The following is a 15671-nucleotide window of genomic DNA, read 5'->3' as shown; positions in this document are numbered from 1 at the left end:
TGACATGACTAATGTGCCTGGCATATAATAAGTGCTCAATAAATGCTATTTTCTTCTTCTTATTGAGCACCTAATATGGGAAATACAAAAAAAAAATATGAGTCTTAGACCCTTCCCTCCAGGAATGCACAAACTAGTAGGAGAGACAGACATGTACACAGTTGGTCACGACACAAGGCAGGAAGTGATGAGGGACAAACAGTGTAACTGAAACTGACTTCCGTTGGAGGATACTGGGTAAGCCTCATCTGCATGGTGGCACAGGAGCTGAGCATCAGGAGAGCAGAAACAGGGTGGCTAAAGCAACACGTGGGGAAGCCTGTTAGCCGATGACCTTAGGGCAGAAGTTTCCCCACTGTGGCATCTGACAGCCTGTCTGGCTCGTCTTGTCTTCAGAGTGTGAAGCAGCACCAGGTGACATCCCACTGCGTCCAGTGTGTGCACCGGTGGTCTGCTGCATGCGTGTCACAGCATTCTTGGCCTCCACTTTAACAGCAGTGCAGAGCCTCTCCCTGGGATCCTCCCTACCCCAAATGGTCCCTGGGGAGGCCCAATACAGCAGGGACTCTTAAGCGCTTACATGGCAGTGAGCAGCGACTGCATCTCTGGGACCAACCACGTGAGCTATACAGTTCCCGCAGGAAGGTTTTCTTTGTAAGATTTCTGTCTGGAAGAGCTACCTTAAAACCCAAAATCTATTAACAAGATGGACTAATAATGATGTAGTTTCCATCTGGCTTTTAATTGTATAAAAGAGCAAGATTCCAAAGAAATCCAGTGAAATGCTGGGTTTAGTTGCTGTGTCTTTAACTGCTTCCTGTGAACTTTCTCTGTACAGCTCAGGGAGTATATAAATACTTACAGGCTTGCCTTGCGCTCTCTGTTCTCCTGAGGGTGTCAGGTTGGAATGAAACCCTGTAATTTTTTTGTTTCCCTGCTTTTTATTGCGGATGTCATTTACTGGGTTTGCTTGAATAATATTTAGCGCCCAAAGTCTGTCTGGGTCATTACCAACTTTGCCTCATTATGTACACTCTCAGGGAAATGAAAGATGAAGGTACGTTGAAATGACTGGTAGAATGAAACATGAAGTATGCCACAAGTCATGTTGGTTTAAACTTCCTGCTGGATTTTAACAGGGTATAGGATTCATTTTCCTACATGTATGGAAAGTAGAACGACAAATTCTGAGAAGTGATGGGAACGATTCAGCTGTAGATTGGTGGGTTCAAAACACGCAGTTCTTACTTTTTTTCAACTGTGAAATTTCAGGAAGTAAACAAGGAATATTTGCATCATTTACACTGCAAGTTATTAAATCTTCCACAGAAAAAAGATGCATCCATAAACAAGACTAATCATGAAAAACTAGGTGTATTTTGGAGGGGGCAGGGAGGATAAATAGGGCTGGAGATATCTATCAGATGTTTTATTTTTTTTTTTTAAATAAATTTATTTATTTATTTATTTTTGGCTGTGTTGGGTCTTCGTTTCTGTGCGAGGGCTTTCTCTAGTTGCGGCGAGCGGGGGGTCACTCATTGCGGTGCGCGGGCCTCTCACTGTCGCGGCCTCTCCCATTGTGGAGCACAGGCTCCAGACGCGCAGGCTCAATAGTCGTGGCTCAAAGGCCTAGCCGCTCTGCGGCATGTGGGATCTTCCCAGACCAGGGCTCGAACCCGTGTCCCCTGCATTGGCAGGCAGATTCTTAACCACTGCGCCACCAGGGAAGCCCAGATGTTTTATTTTTATTTGGTACAATCAGGACTGACTAGTACTGTTAAAAATCCACCTGGAACCAGAATGTCATGGATTGGAAGAAAGCAGGTTTCCTTCCCTGAACTGGAATGTTAATGTTATGATACAACGGAATATAATCCTCGTTTCTCCCACTGTGAATCCACGTCCTCTTTGAACCTTTGTTCCAAATGACTCCGAAAAGGTCCTTCCAGATTATCCACATCAGTATTGAGGATGGACAGGATCTGACAGCATGTATTTATACAACATGCCTTGTTCTGCACCGTATCTCAGACAACTTCCGAAACAGCACACCTAGCCCGGATGTTGGTGAAGTCTCCACATTTCTCTCATTGCTCCTTTCTCCCTTGTCTCCCAAACAGACTGAACTATGTTAGTTTGTATTTCTTTTCTTCTAATGACTCCTAACAACGGTGCATGTTATTCCTTTCAAGCACATTCTTGGGTTTGAACACTTGTCTTCTGAATACATTGTCTTGATCCAAACAAGTAAATTTAACCAAGTTAACTTAATCAGACTGAATTGGTGGTGGTGGAGGAGATATTTTCATTGCATCATCTAGACAGTCAGGTCAGATTTGTCCTCTGTCCCTCTTAAGAGAAATTCAGGGTAAAATATTCTAGGTTATTAAAAAGAATAGGTGTTGTGCGTATGTATATGTATTTACACCTACATACCTATATATGTATATATGTACTTAGTGGAAAAGTATATACTCTTTCCTAAATCCCTTTGTGCAATAATTGAGAATTCAGGAAGTTGAATATACTGCTGTGGTCTTTTAATTCATACCCAGAATTTACTGAGCCCCTGTTACTGGAATGCACCGTGAGAGTGATCACTTTCTCACTCTTTGCTCTGTTGACCATTTCCTCCAACCAGTTCTTTCCCACAGCCTTCCCAGTGTTTCTTTAGCATCCTTATGTTACACACAATAAATTCCACTCTCATCTACCTGACTCACAGCTGTCCCACACGATTGCCTGCCCAAGCTGGTCCCACAGTGTGTATGCCTGCATGTAACAAATATCGAAGGAAATATCCACACAGCCTGGACATATAAAGGGGACATGAGAAGACTGGGCAGTGAAGCTCCCATTCTTTTCCTCTCTGATCTTGCTGAGTTCTGTGTGCTGTTGTGCAAAGATGACAGGCTTAGGGCTACAGGGTCAAGTCCTGGCCCCTCCGCCAGCCACTGTAAAACCGTGGGCCTTTGTTTCCTCATCTGTGAACAAGGAGACTGGACTCTGGGTGGATCAGGTCTGCCTTGGGAGATGGGGCTACACAGGTAGGCTCTGGCCTGCTTCCCCTCAATCAGAACAGCTTTGCTTCCACCAGTGTTGTATCTGGGGTGCTACCTAAGATATATTTGAAGACATTAAGTATATCTCATAAACATCATAAAAGTATATAGAAATATGTCTTATAAACATTACAGAAATGTTTGAAAAGTCTCTGTTAGACAATCTCAGGGTTCTCTTCCAACTCTAGCATCGTGTGTGCTATGGGACTTCAGAGCCTGGGGAGAAAAGATGCGGGTCCCTGGAAGCCTCCATACATAAACATATATAAGGATCTTTGCTTTATTTATTTATTTTTTGATGTGGACCATTTTTAAAGTCTTTATTGAATTTGTTACAATATTGCTTCTGTTTCATATTTTGGTTTTTTGGCCACAAGGCATGTGGGATCTTAGTTCCCCGACCAGGGATCGAACCCAAACCCCCTTCACTGGAAGGCGAAGTCTTAACCACTGGACCTCCAGCGAAGTCCTCAGAATCTTTGCTTTAGACTGAGAAAAGGCTGTAGGTTTTCTTCTCATCCAGTATGCCTGCTTTTTTTAATGCGGAAACTGAGTCATGCAAGGAGACCCAGCTGGTAACGTGAAGAAACAGGAATGGAGTCCAGTTCTCCTGAACCTCCCACAGTTTATCTGACTGAATTAATTCTAATATAAGGCAGCAATAAATATAGCATTTTTTGTATCCTTTCCTTGGCAAGAGTTAATGTTCCTGCCTTCATTTTTTTTTCTTGGTAAAAACTATCTAAGTCCTTTTCTGGCTAGAAGTTTCTTTTTTGTTTTTGTTTTTGCTTTCTTTAAAATGGTTTTTATTTCTTCCATTTCATTTCTCCATGTCTTCCACAGGAGTTCCACTTATAACATACATGCCTGAGAACAACAGCCACTGATAGAATCATTTTCAATGGCTGAAATCTTATAATCCCATTGGTATTTTGATCCCATATCCTTCCTGTGAACTCCAGCCCCAAATACCTAAATATCTGAATGTCCCCTTGTTATCTCCTCCTTCAGGTATCTCAGAGGCAGCTCAATTCCCCCATGTCCAATACTGACAGGGGTCGTTCCCTCTTCCAGGGCACCCTGCATCACTGAATGGCACAACATCCATCTCCTGCTGCAGGCTATAAACCTAGAAGTAATTGTCAACGTTTTCCCTTCTCTCCCCATTACTAACCCCTTGTCTTAGTCTGCTCAGGCTGCTATAACAGAATGCCATAGACTGGGTGGCTTATAAACCACAGTAACTTCTCATACTCTGGAGGCTGAGAAGGCCATAGTCAAGGTGCTGGCAGATTTAATGTCTGGTGAGGACCCAACTGCTGGTTCATAGATGATATCTTCTGGCTGTATTTTCACATGGCAGAAGGGACTAGGGAGCTCTGTGGGGTGTTATTTATAACAAAGTGAATCAGCTATATGTATACATATATCCTCATACCCCTTCCCTCTTGTGTCTCCCTCCCACCCTCCCTATCCCACCTCTCTAGGTGATCACAAAGCACTGAGCTGATCTCCCTGTGCTACGGAACTGCTTCCCAATGGCTATCTATTTTACATTTGGTAGTGTATATATGTCCATGACACTCTCTCACTTTGTCCCAGATTACCCTTCCTCTTCCCCGTGTCCTCAAGTCCTTTCTCTACGTCTGCATTTTTATTCCGGTCCTGTCCCTAGGTTCTTCAGAATGTTTTTTTTTTTTTTTTGAGATTCCATATATATGTGTTAGCATACGGTATTTGCTTTTCTCTTTCTAACTTACTTCACTCTGTATGACAGACTCTAGGTCCATCCACCTCACTACAAATAACTTAATTTCATTTCTTTTCATGGCTGAGTAATTTTCCATTGTATATATGTGCCACATCTCCTTTATCCATTCATCTGTTGATGGACACTTAGGTTGCTTCCATGTCCTAGCTATTGTAAATAGTGCTCCATTGAACATTGTGGTACATGACCCTTTTTGAATTATGATTTTCTCAGGGTATATGCCCAATAGTGGGATTGCTGAGTCGTCTGGTAGTTCTATTTTTAGTTTTTTAAGGAACCTCCATACTGTTCTCCATAGTGGCTGTATCAATTTACATTCCCACCAACAGTGAAAGAGGGTTCCCTTCTCTCCACACCCTCTCCAGCATTTATTGTTTGTAGATTTTTTGATGATGGCCATTCTGACTGGTGTGAGGTGATACCTCATTGTAGTTTTGATTTGCATTTCTCTAATGATTAGTGATGTTGAGTGTCCTTTCATGTGTTTGTTGGTAATCTGTATATCTTCTTTGGAGAAATGTCTATTTAGGTCTTCTGCCCATTTTTGGATTGGGTTTTTTTTTTTTTTGATGTTGAACTGCATGAGCTGTTTGTATGTTTTGGAGATTAATCCTTTGTCAGTTGCTTCGTTTGAAAATATTTTCTCCCACTCTGAGGGTTGTCTTTTCATCTTCTTTAGGGTTTCCTTTGCTGTGCAAAAGCTTTTAAGTTTCATTAGATTCCATTTGTTTATTTTTGTTTTTATTTTCATTTCTGTAGGAGGTGGGTCAAAAAGGATCTTGCTGTGATTTATGTCATAGAGTGTTCTTCCTATGTTTTCCTCTAAGAGTTTTATACTTTCTGGCCTTACGTTTAGGTCTTTAATCCATTTTGAGTTTATTTTTGTATATGGTGTTAGGGAGTGTTCTAATTTCATTCTTTTACATGTAGCTGTCCAGTTTTCCCAGCACCACTTATTGAAGAGGCTGTCTTTTCTCCACTGTATATTCTTGCCTCCTTTATCAAAGATAAGGTGACCATATGTATGTGGGTTTATCTCTGGGCTTTCTATCCTGTTCCATTGATCTATATTTCTGTTTTTGTGCCAGTACCATACTGTCTTGATTACTGTAGCTTTGTAGTATAGTCTGAAGTCAGGGAGCCTGATTCCTCCAGCTCCGTTTTTCTTTCTCAAGATTGCTTTGGCTATTCGGGGTCTTTTGTGTTTCCATACAAATTGTGAAATTTTTTGTTCTAGTTCTGTGAAAAATGCCAGTGGTAGTTTGATAGGGATTGCATTGACTCTGTAGATTGCTTTGGGTAGTAGAGTCATTTTCACAATGTTGATTCTTCTGATCCAAGAACATGGTATATCTCTCCATCTGTCTGTATCATCTTTAATTTCTTTCATCAGTGTCTTATAGTTTTCTGCATACAGGTCTTTTGTCTCCTTAGGTAGGTTTATTTCTAGGTATTTTGTTCTTTGAGTTGCAATGGTAAATGGGGGTGTTTCCATAATTTCTCTTTCAGATTTTTCATCATTAGTGTATAGGAATGCAAGAGATTTCTGGGCATTAATTTTGCATCCTGCTACTTTATCAAATTCATTGATTAGCTCTAGTAGTTTTCTGGTAGCATCTTTAGGATTCTCTATGTATAGTATCATGTCATCTGCAAACAGTGACAGTTTTACTTCTTCTTTTCCGATTTGGATTCCTTTTATTTCTTTTTCTTCTCTGATTGCTGTGGCTAAAACTTCCAACACTATGTTGAATAATAGCGGTAAGAGTGGGCAACCTTGTCTTGTTCCTGATCTTAGTGGAGATGGTTTCAGTTTCTCACCATTGAGAATGATGTTGGCTGTGGGTTTGTCATATATGGCCTTTATTATGTTGAGGTAAGTTCCCTCTATGCCTACTTTCTTGATGGTTTTTATCATAAATTGGTGTTGAATTTTGTTGAAAGCTTTTTCTGCATCTGTTGAGATGATCATACGGATTTTATCCTTCAGTTTGTTAATATGGTGTATCACATTGATTGATTTGCGTATATTGAAGAATCCTTGCATTCCTGGGATAAACCTCACTTGATCATGGTGTATGGTCCTTTTAACGTGCTTTTGGATTCTGTTTGCTAGTATTTTGTTGAGGATTTTTGCATCTAAGTTCATCCGTGATATTGGCCTGTAGTTTTCTTTTCTTGTGACATCTTTGTCTGGTTTTGGTATCAGGGTGATGGTGGCCTCGTAGAATGAGTTTGGGAGTGTTCCTCCCTCTGCTATATTTTGGAAGAGTTTGAGAAGGATAGGTGTAAGCTCTTCTCTAAATGTTTGATAGAATTCGCCTGGGAAGCCATCTAGTCCTGGGCTTTGGTTTGTTGGAAGATTTTTAATCGCAGTTTCAATTTTGGTACTTGTGATCAGTCTGCTTATATTTTCTATTTCTTCCTGGTTCAGTCTCGGAAGGTTGTGTTTTTCTAAGAATTGTCCATTTCTTCCAGGTTGTCCATTTTATTGGCATATAGTTGCTTGTTATAATCTCTCATGATCCTTTGTATTTCTGCAGCGTCAGTTGTTACTTCTCCTTTTTCATTTCTAATTCTGGTGATTTGTATCTTCTCCCTTTTTTTTCTTGATGAGTCTGGCTAATGGTTTATCAATTTTGTTTATCTTCTCAAAGAACCAGCTTTTAGTTTTATTGATCTTTGCTATTGTTTCCTTCATTTCTTTTTCATTTATTTCTGATCTGCTCTTTATGATTTCTTTCCTTCTGCTGACTTTGCTTTTTTTTGTTCTTCTTTCTCTAATTGCTTTAGGTGTAAGGTTAGGTTGTTTGTTTGACATTTTTCTTTTTTCTTGAGGTAGGATTGTTTTGCTATAAACTTCCCTCCTAGAACTGCTTTTGCTGCATCCCATAGGTTCTGGGTCGTCGTATTTTCATTGTCATTTGTTTTTAGGTACTTCTTGATTTCCTCTTTGATTTCTTCAGTGATCTCTTGGTTATTTTGTAGCATATTGTTTAGCCTCCATGTATTTGTATTTTTCCAGTTTTTTTTTTCTGTAACTGATATCTAGTCTCATAGCATTGTGGTGGGAAAAGATACTTGATAGGATTTCAATTTTCTTAAATTTACCAAGGCTTGATTTGTGACCCAAGATATGATCTATCCTGGAGAATGTTCCATGAGCACTTGAGACGAAAGTGTATTCTGTTGTTTTTGGAAGGAATGCCCTATAAATATCAATTAAGTCCATCTGGTTTAATGTGTCATTTAAAGCTTGTGTTTCCTGGGCTTCCCTGGTGGTGCAGTGGTTGAGAACCTGCCTGCCAATGCAGGGGACACGGGTTCAAGCCCTGGTCTGGGAAGATCCCACATGCCGCAGAGCAACTGGGCCCGTGAGCCACAATTACTGAGCCTGCGTGTCTGGAGCCTGTGCTCCTGCAACAAGAGACGCCGCGATAGTGAGAGGCCCGCGCACTGCGATGAAGAGTGGCCCCCACTTGCCGCAATTAGAGAAAGCCCTCGCACAGAAATGAAGACCCATCACAGCCATAAATAAATAAATAAAATAAAGCTTGTGTTTCCTTATTTACTTTCATTTTGGATGATCTGTCCATTGGTGAAAGTGGGGTGTTAAAGTCCCCTACTATGATTGTGTTACTGTCAATTTCCCCTTTTACGGCTGTTATCATTTGCCTTATGTATTGAGGTGCTCCTATGTTGGGTGCATAAATATTTACAATTGCTATATCTTCTTCTTGGATTGATCCCTTGATCATTATGTAGTGTCCGTCTTTGTCTCTTGTAATAGTCTTTATTTTAAAGTCTATTTTGTCTGATATGAGAATTGCTACTCCAGCTTTCTTTTGATTTCCATTTGCATGGAATATCTTTTTCCATCCCCTCACTTTCAGTCTGTATGTGTCCCTAGGTCTGAAGTGGGTCTCCTGTAGACAGCATATATATGGGTCTTGTTTTGGTATCCATTCAGCCAGTCTATGTCTTTTCGTTGGAGCATTTAATCCATTTGTATTTAAGGTAATTATTGACATGTATGTTCCTATTACCATTTTCTTAATTGTTTTGGATTTGTTTTAGTAGGTCTTTTCCTTCTCTTGTGTTTCCTGCCTAGAGAAGTTCCTTTAGCTTTTGTTGTAAAGCTGGTTTGGTGGTGCTGAATTCTCTTAGCTTTTGCTTGTCTGTAGAGGTTTTAATTTCTCCATCAAATCTGAATGAGATCCTTGCTGGGTAGAGTGATCTTGGTTATAGGCTTTTCCTTTTCATCACTTCAAATATATCCTGCCACTCCCTTCTGGCTTGCAGAGTTTCTGCTGAATGATTAGCTGTTAACCTTATGGGATTCCCTTGTATGTTATTTGTTTTTCCCTTGCTGCTTTTAATATTTTCTTTGTATTTAATTTTTGATAGTTTGATTAATATGTGTCTTGGCATGTTTCTCCTTGGATTTATCCTGTATGGGACTCTCTGTGCTTCCTGGACTTGACTGACTATTTCCTTTCCCATATTAGGGAAGTCTTCAACTATAATCTCTTCAAATATTTTCTCAGTCCCTTTCTTTTTCTCTTCTTCTTCTGGGACCCCTATAATTCGAATGTTGGTGCGTTTAATGTTGTCCCAGAGGTCTTTGAGACTGTCCTCAATTCTTTTCATTCTTTATTCTTTAGTCTGCTCTGCGGTAATTATTTCCACTATTTTATCTTCCAGGTCACTTATCCGTTCTTCTGTCTCAGTTATTCTGCTACTGATTCCTTGTAGAGAATTTTTAATTTCATTTTTTGTGTTGTTCATCGTTTGTTTGCTTTTTAGTTCTTCTAGGTCCTTGTTAAATATTTCTTGTATTTTCTCCATTCTATTTCCAAGATTTTGGATCATCTTTACTATCACTACTCTGAATTCTTTTTCAGGTAGACCGCCTATTTTCTCTTCATTTGTTTGGTCTGGTGGGTTTTTACCTTGCTCCTTCATCTACTGCATATTTCTCTGTCTTCTCATTTTGCTTAACTTACTGTGTTTGGGGTCTCCTTTTCGCAGGCTGCAGGTTCATAATTCCCGTTGCTTTTGGTGTCTGTCCCCAGTGGGTAAGGTTGGTTCAGTGGGTTGTGTAGGCTTCGTGGTGGAGGGGACTGATGCCTGTGTTCTGGTGGATGAAGTTGGATCTTGTCTTTCTGGTGGGCAGGACCACGTCTGGTGGTGTGTTTTGGGGTATCTGTGAACTTATTATGATTTTAGGCAGTCTCTCTGCTAATGGGTGGGATTGTGTTCCTGTCTTGCTAGTTGTTTGGCATGGGGTGTCCAGCACTGGAGCTTGCTGGTCGTTGAGTGGAGCTGGGTCTTAGCGTTGAGACGGAGATCTCTGGGAGCGCTCTTGCTGATTGATATTATGTGGGGCCGGGAGGTCTCTGGTGGTCCAATGTCCTGAACTCGGCTCTCCCACCTCAGAGGCTCAGGCCTGACACCTGGCTGGAGCACGAAGACCCTGTCAGCCACACAGCTCCTGTTGCTTGAGGATCCACATTTCTTCTGGAAAGGACATAAATCTGGCACTCTCACTTCAGGCCTAGCCCATCCACCTTTTTTCTCTTTGTGCTTAGTCTGTTTCACTTGATCATAATGGGCCCCATGCAAAGGCCTTGCCCCTGGCCTTCAGACCAGAGCTCCAGGTGAAACGGCTGAGCCGACACCTCAGCTCGGGATGTGCACTGAAGCTCCTCACAGGACACTCAACTCCTGTGGGGTGTTTTTTTGTAAGGCCACTAATCCCATTTATGATGGCTCTAACCTCATGACCTTATCACATCCCAAAGGTCCCACCACCAAATACCATCACATTAGGGATTAGGTTTCAACATATGAATTTTGGGGGGACACAAACATTCAGTCTATGGCACCCTGCCCATTGTATTATCTTAAATGTCTTTGGACTAGTCCAACAGAGACCGATGTTACAGCCTCCTTACTACTCCCTCTCAATCTGTTTGCTGTGGGCAATCAAATGAATTGTCTTACAATGCAAATATGATTAACTCTATACCCCTACTCCCTGCCTCTCCAACCCTTCAGTGACTTCTCATTGCTCTAATGATGAAGACATTAAACTCCTCAGGCCTGTAGTTGGGCTTTTAACCATGATTCCATACTACCTCTCAGGTACAGAGTTCAAAATCATCAGCATATAGTTAAACCAGAAGTGTGAAAGTCACAGATATATATGGAATGAGTTCAAAAAAGACTAAAGATGGAAATCCAAGAATCCCACCATTTAGCTGCTAGGTGGAGAGAGAACATAAAGATGGAAAGCCAAGATCTTTTCTAGGCATGGGAAATGTGTGTGCAGATGGGACACATCCTGTTGAGTGTTACATGTGATTAAGAGCCCTGGATCATTCTCAAAATATTTGTGAAGACATGTGGATAAAAGGAGGATGCAGAAGTAGAACTGAAGAGAAGAGATGAAAAGAATGTAGCAAACATATTTCTCAATATGCACAGAAGAATTAAAATATGGGCAGAAACATTTGGGATACAATACAAGGAATTCACCATTTTATGCATCTACTTTATATTGAATTAATTAATATGCTATAAAAATGTCTAGGACACAGCTCTTAGAATTTGCCAGAATAAAGACAGTTAATGTAGAAGTTACATATTTTAATTTTTAGTCTTTTGCTTTTTACTGATTTCCTGGAGATCTGGAATCAGCAAGTGCATTGGATTAGGAATCTGAAACTCAAAGGTTTGAATCCCAACTCTTGCACTTATTAGGTGTGTGACTCTGATCAGTTTACTATACTACTTTGAAGATTACATTCCTCTCTGTGAAATAGGGTAACTCCACCCATTCCATAGGTGCTATGTAGTTTGAATTAAATAACATATGTACAGTGGCTGCTTCATAGTAGGTACTCCATAAATACCTCCTTTAAAAAAATCATTTCTTCTTTGGTGAAGACAAATGGGAACATACTATCTAAGGGGTTGTCTTGTTTTTAAATATACTGAAGTTTTAAGGTAGTTTGCATGTCCATCTAAGTGGAGGGTCATCAGAGCAGTGGTTCTCCAAGTCTGGCGCAGGAACTCCTACATCAAAATCCCCATGGTGACTGGTTAAACACGCACATTCCTGCCCTTCTTCCAAAACTTCTGGAAAGCAGGGCTAAGGCATCTGTATTTTAAAAAGCTCTCAGGCAATTTTTTGGCGTGCTAACATTTAAGGATTGTATTACAGAATCCTATTCATCTTTGCTTAATGAAATAAAATGCACCATTTATTGTCATCTTCGATGGAAGCTTAAGACGGTTGTCAAAACTATCAAATTGGGGCTTCCCTGGTGGCGCAGTGGTTGAGGGTGTGCCTGCCAATGTAGGGGACACGGGTTCGAGCCCTGGTCTGGGAGGATCCCGCATGCCGCGGAGCGACTGGGCCTGTGAGCCACAATTGCTGAGCCTGCGCGTCTGGAGCCTGTGCTCCGCAGCGGGAGAGACCGCGATAGTGAGAGGCCCGCACACCGCGATGAAGAGTGGCCTCCACTTGCTGCAGCTGGAGAAAGCCCTCGCACAGAAACGAAGACCCAACACAGCCATAAATAAATAAATAAATAAAAATTTAAAAAAAACTATCAAATTAATTTATTTTATACTTTTCAACTAAAGATAATTAAAAACTGCCATTTGACTGCAGGAGAAAGGATCCAGAGAGAAAAACTATTATCTAGACCTGATTTCTAAATATAATAGCTAGTTACATTAGGCTATATAAGTTAAAATTAATTATAATTAAGTAAAATCAAAATTTCAATTCCTCAGTTGCACTAGCCACATCTCAAGTGTTCCACAACCACATGTGGCTACTAGTTACCATACTGGATGGTGAAGGATAGACATTTCTATCATCACAGAGAGTTCTATTTCATAGTGCTGATCTCTAGGACACCACTTCCCAGCTTGACTCAAATATACTATTTTTTCAATTAACCAGATGCATTTGATATAGAAGAATTTAAGTTTTTTACTTTGCCAGAAACAAATGCAGAAATGATGTATAGACCTTCCTGCCTTTTCTGCAACCCTTCCTCCCCTTCGCCCCAAACCAAAACTAGTTGTAGCCTTTTTGCCTTGTTGCCTATTTAACCCTTTATCAACTGCATGCTTGCAATTTAGTGGCTCTCTTTATGCACCCTTCTTACAAAAGACAACTTCCACAGGAGAGCTGTGCTGATGGGGAGGCTCTACCCGGATAAAATTTCCCTGGATGGCTCGCCGACAATAAAGGTGCAGGGTTAACTATGTCTGTTCTGCGGGCTGTAAGCTGCTGGGCTGGGCTCCTGGGAGGGCGGGAATCTCATGGTTCTTCCTGTAGGAGCTTCATTCTCCAGTGATCCACCTCTTTCTCCACCTCCCAGATGGTTTTCCTGTTAACCCTTCCCCTTTCCCCCTGCTGGTGAATTTGTGTTGTAAGTGTAGGTGTTCAGCGCTGGGGTAGAAGCTGGGGGGCAAGAACAAACTGGGGAGGTGGTGCAGTTCGAAAATCCCCTTTCTCTGTGACTTTTTTTCTACCTCAAGACCTGCTACCAGAGAATTAGGAAGCACAAAACAATTTGAACCCCACCACCCCCGAATCAACTATAATCCCACCACCCAGATAAAAGCTCTGTTGGTACTGGTGGTGTTTATCTGTCTTTTCTCTATGTGATGACAATTCAGATCATAGTTTACATTTCTAAATATTCAGCTTTTTTCCCACTTACCACTATATTATGAAATTTTCCTTTAACGTTATAGTCTTTGAAAGCAAACTTTCTTAATATAGATGTCCCATAATTTACTTTACCATTGCCCTCGTGTTAAAGTTGATTCCAATATTTTTCATTAGAAATAATGTGACATCTATCAATGTATATAAATTTTGTGCATCTCTCTGAGTAGTAAGAAAAAAAAAACGCAGAAAGAATTTTAGGTGAATGGGTATTAATGTACTTGATATAGTTCCAAACTATCTTCTAGAAAGGTTGTAGCCATTTATACTCCCATAAATAGAAAATGTGAGTGTCCCACTTCACCTTTTCTAAAACTGGGTGATAGCTTAAAAACATCTATGCTAATTTGCTATAAAAATATTATATAAATTTTAGTTTTATTGGTATTCCTTAAACTATTGAGGCTTAACAGTTTTCATGCTTATTGGGCATCTGTTTTTTTCTTTTCTAAACAACATGTCCTTTGTCTGTTTATTGAATTGAGGGTGGCTTTTCCTTTGCTTTTTGTACATTCTTCCAATTGTTTTATGAAGCCTGGTCTAGGGCTCTTTGATCCAGCATCCGCTCTTATGAAAGTGCCTCTTTGGGAGAAATCCATCCTCTCTCCTTACCCTCTTTCATCTCCCCGTGCTCTCTGGTTGTTCATCTCTTTTCCTATCAGACCCTGATCTCAAATGTTATCTATGGCAGTGTGTTCCACCTTAATGGGATTTTAAATCACCTAATCATTCAATGGAACACTCACTTATACCTCATCTCTACTTATACAGCTAAAGGCCATAGCTTTTGTCAAAGATATCTGAAGCCTCAAATAGGAAATCGTGGGAGACCTCTGGGAGTGGAGAACCTCAGACACCACTCTGCCAGCCTTCTCTGTCCGCCTGTGAGACCAGTCCTAGAGTCCCAGTGCTGTCACCACAAAAAAATAGGTTAAATTCAAGAACTGATGATGACTCAACTCATCCCTGGAGGCAAACAATAAGAGAACATGAATGAGAAAGAATAAGGTATTACTGGAAGATAGAGTTATTTTTAGAAGGACAACAATTGCAAGAAAAGCCAAAATTAATTATAAATGAAAAACCAAAAGTTACTGGCCAAGTGTTCATAATTTGCTCATAACTTTTCTTAAAATTTGAACTTTTCTTGCATCTGTCTTTAAAGCTATTTCTCAATTAGGTATTTAGAAACCTAAGACAGATATTTCTAAAAATTCTCAGTTGAAAATTATTTAATTTGATTTAAAAAGGTAAATAAAAAATACCTTACCTTTGAAACTAGAAGTGAAATGATTTCTTTTACAGTGTTGTCAATCAAATCATCTATTTTCGAATGGTACTGCTGCTAGATATTAAAAGACAATGATGCATTAGTTGATGTGGACACAAAACTTTTGTCGTAAGTCATAAATGTTTTAAAGCTACTAGTTATGACATATCAGATTTATACAAAATGACCATTTTGCACATTAGAAGAACAAAACCTTGAAAACGATCCACCCAATCAACAGTTTTTACATTGTGGGGTTTGAAAATTTTCCCATGTGCTCTGTTGAGTTAAGCAGCTAATGGGGTTATTATATAGATGAATTGAGTTCTTATTCTTATTCAGGCGGAGGAATGTGAAGGATACTTTTTGTCTTCTCCTCTATAATTAAGGTGGCCGTGTATTTTTCTAAAGGGTTGGTTTAGCTGGAGAAGCAAAAAGACTGGAAAAAGATTTAATTAATACAGCATTTCATGTCTGACAACTCTCATTCATAAGTTATTTTAAATGTGCTCTAGAAATAAAATGAGCTCCCAGTTGTTCACACTGAAAGGACCTTTTTGTCAGCACAGGGAGCCGCAGTTTATACAATTCTTACAATATGCTCAAGCAAGGGCAAAATTAAAATTTCATCAACAAAGGTGATAGATGGTAACAAATTAATAGCCCATAAAAGGTATAATGAAACGGCACTCACTCCCCATAGTTTTATTACTGCTTCCTCTGAAAAAGACGTCTTTAAGTAAATGCAAAAAAGATGTATTTAAAATAAACCTGAAAGACTCTTTTTTTGCTTTCTTTAGAGAATACTAGAGA

The 15671-nt window shown here is 40.0% G+C and overlaps 1 protein-coding gene across 24 annotated transcripts in view; it reads right to left on the bottom strand.

Annotated features, from left to right (window-relative positions):
• The window catches only part of CADPS2 (calcium dependent secretion activator 2), a 539668-nt gene that overhangs the window by 44208 nt on the left and 479789 nt on the right, over positions 1–15671 (bottom strand). For 22 of the 24 annotated variants that reach the window (XM_036862873.1, XM_036862885.1, XM_036862874.1 and 19 more), the window contains one exon: positions 14859–14933. In XM_036862873.1, the coding sequence (XP_036718768.1) occupies positions 14859–14933 (75 nt within the window). The remainder of the gene's footprint in view (positions 1–14858; positions 14934–15671) is intronic. The other 2 variants (XM_036862862.1, XM_036862866.1) reach the window with 1 other exon arrangement.

This window comes from Balaenoptera musculus, chromosome 9, assembly GCF_009873245.2.
Source record: "Balaenoptera musculus isolate JJ_BM4_2016_0621 chromosome 9, mBalMus1.pri.v3, whole genome shotgun sequence".
NCBI lineage: Eukaryota > Metazoa > Chordata > Mammalia > Artiodactyla > Balaenopteridae > Balaenoptera > Balaenoptera musculus.
This window is presented reverse-complemented; position numbering and strand designations above follow the sequence as displayed.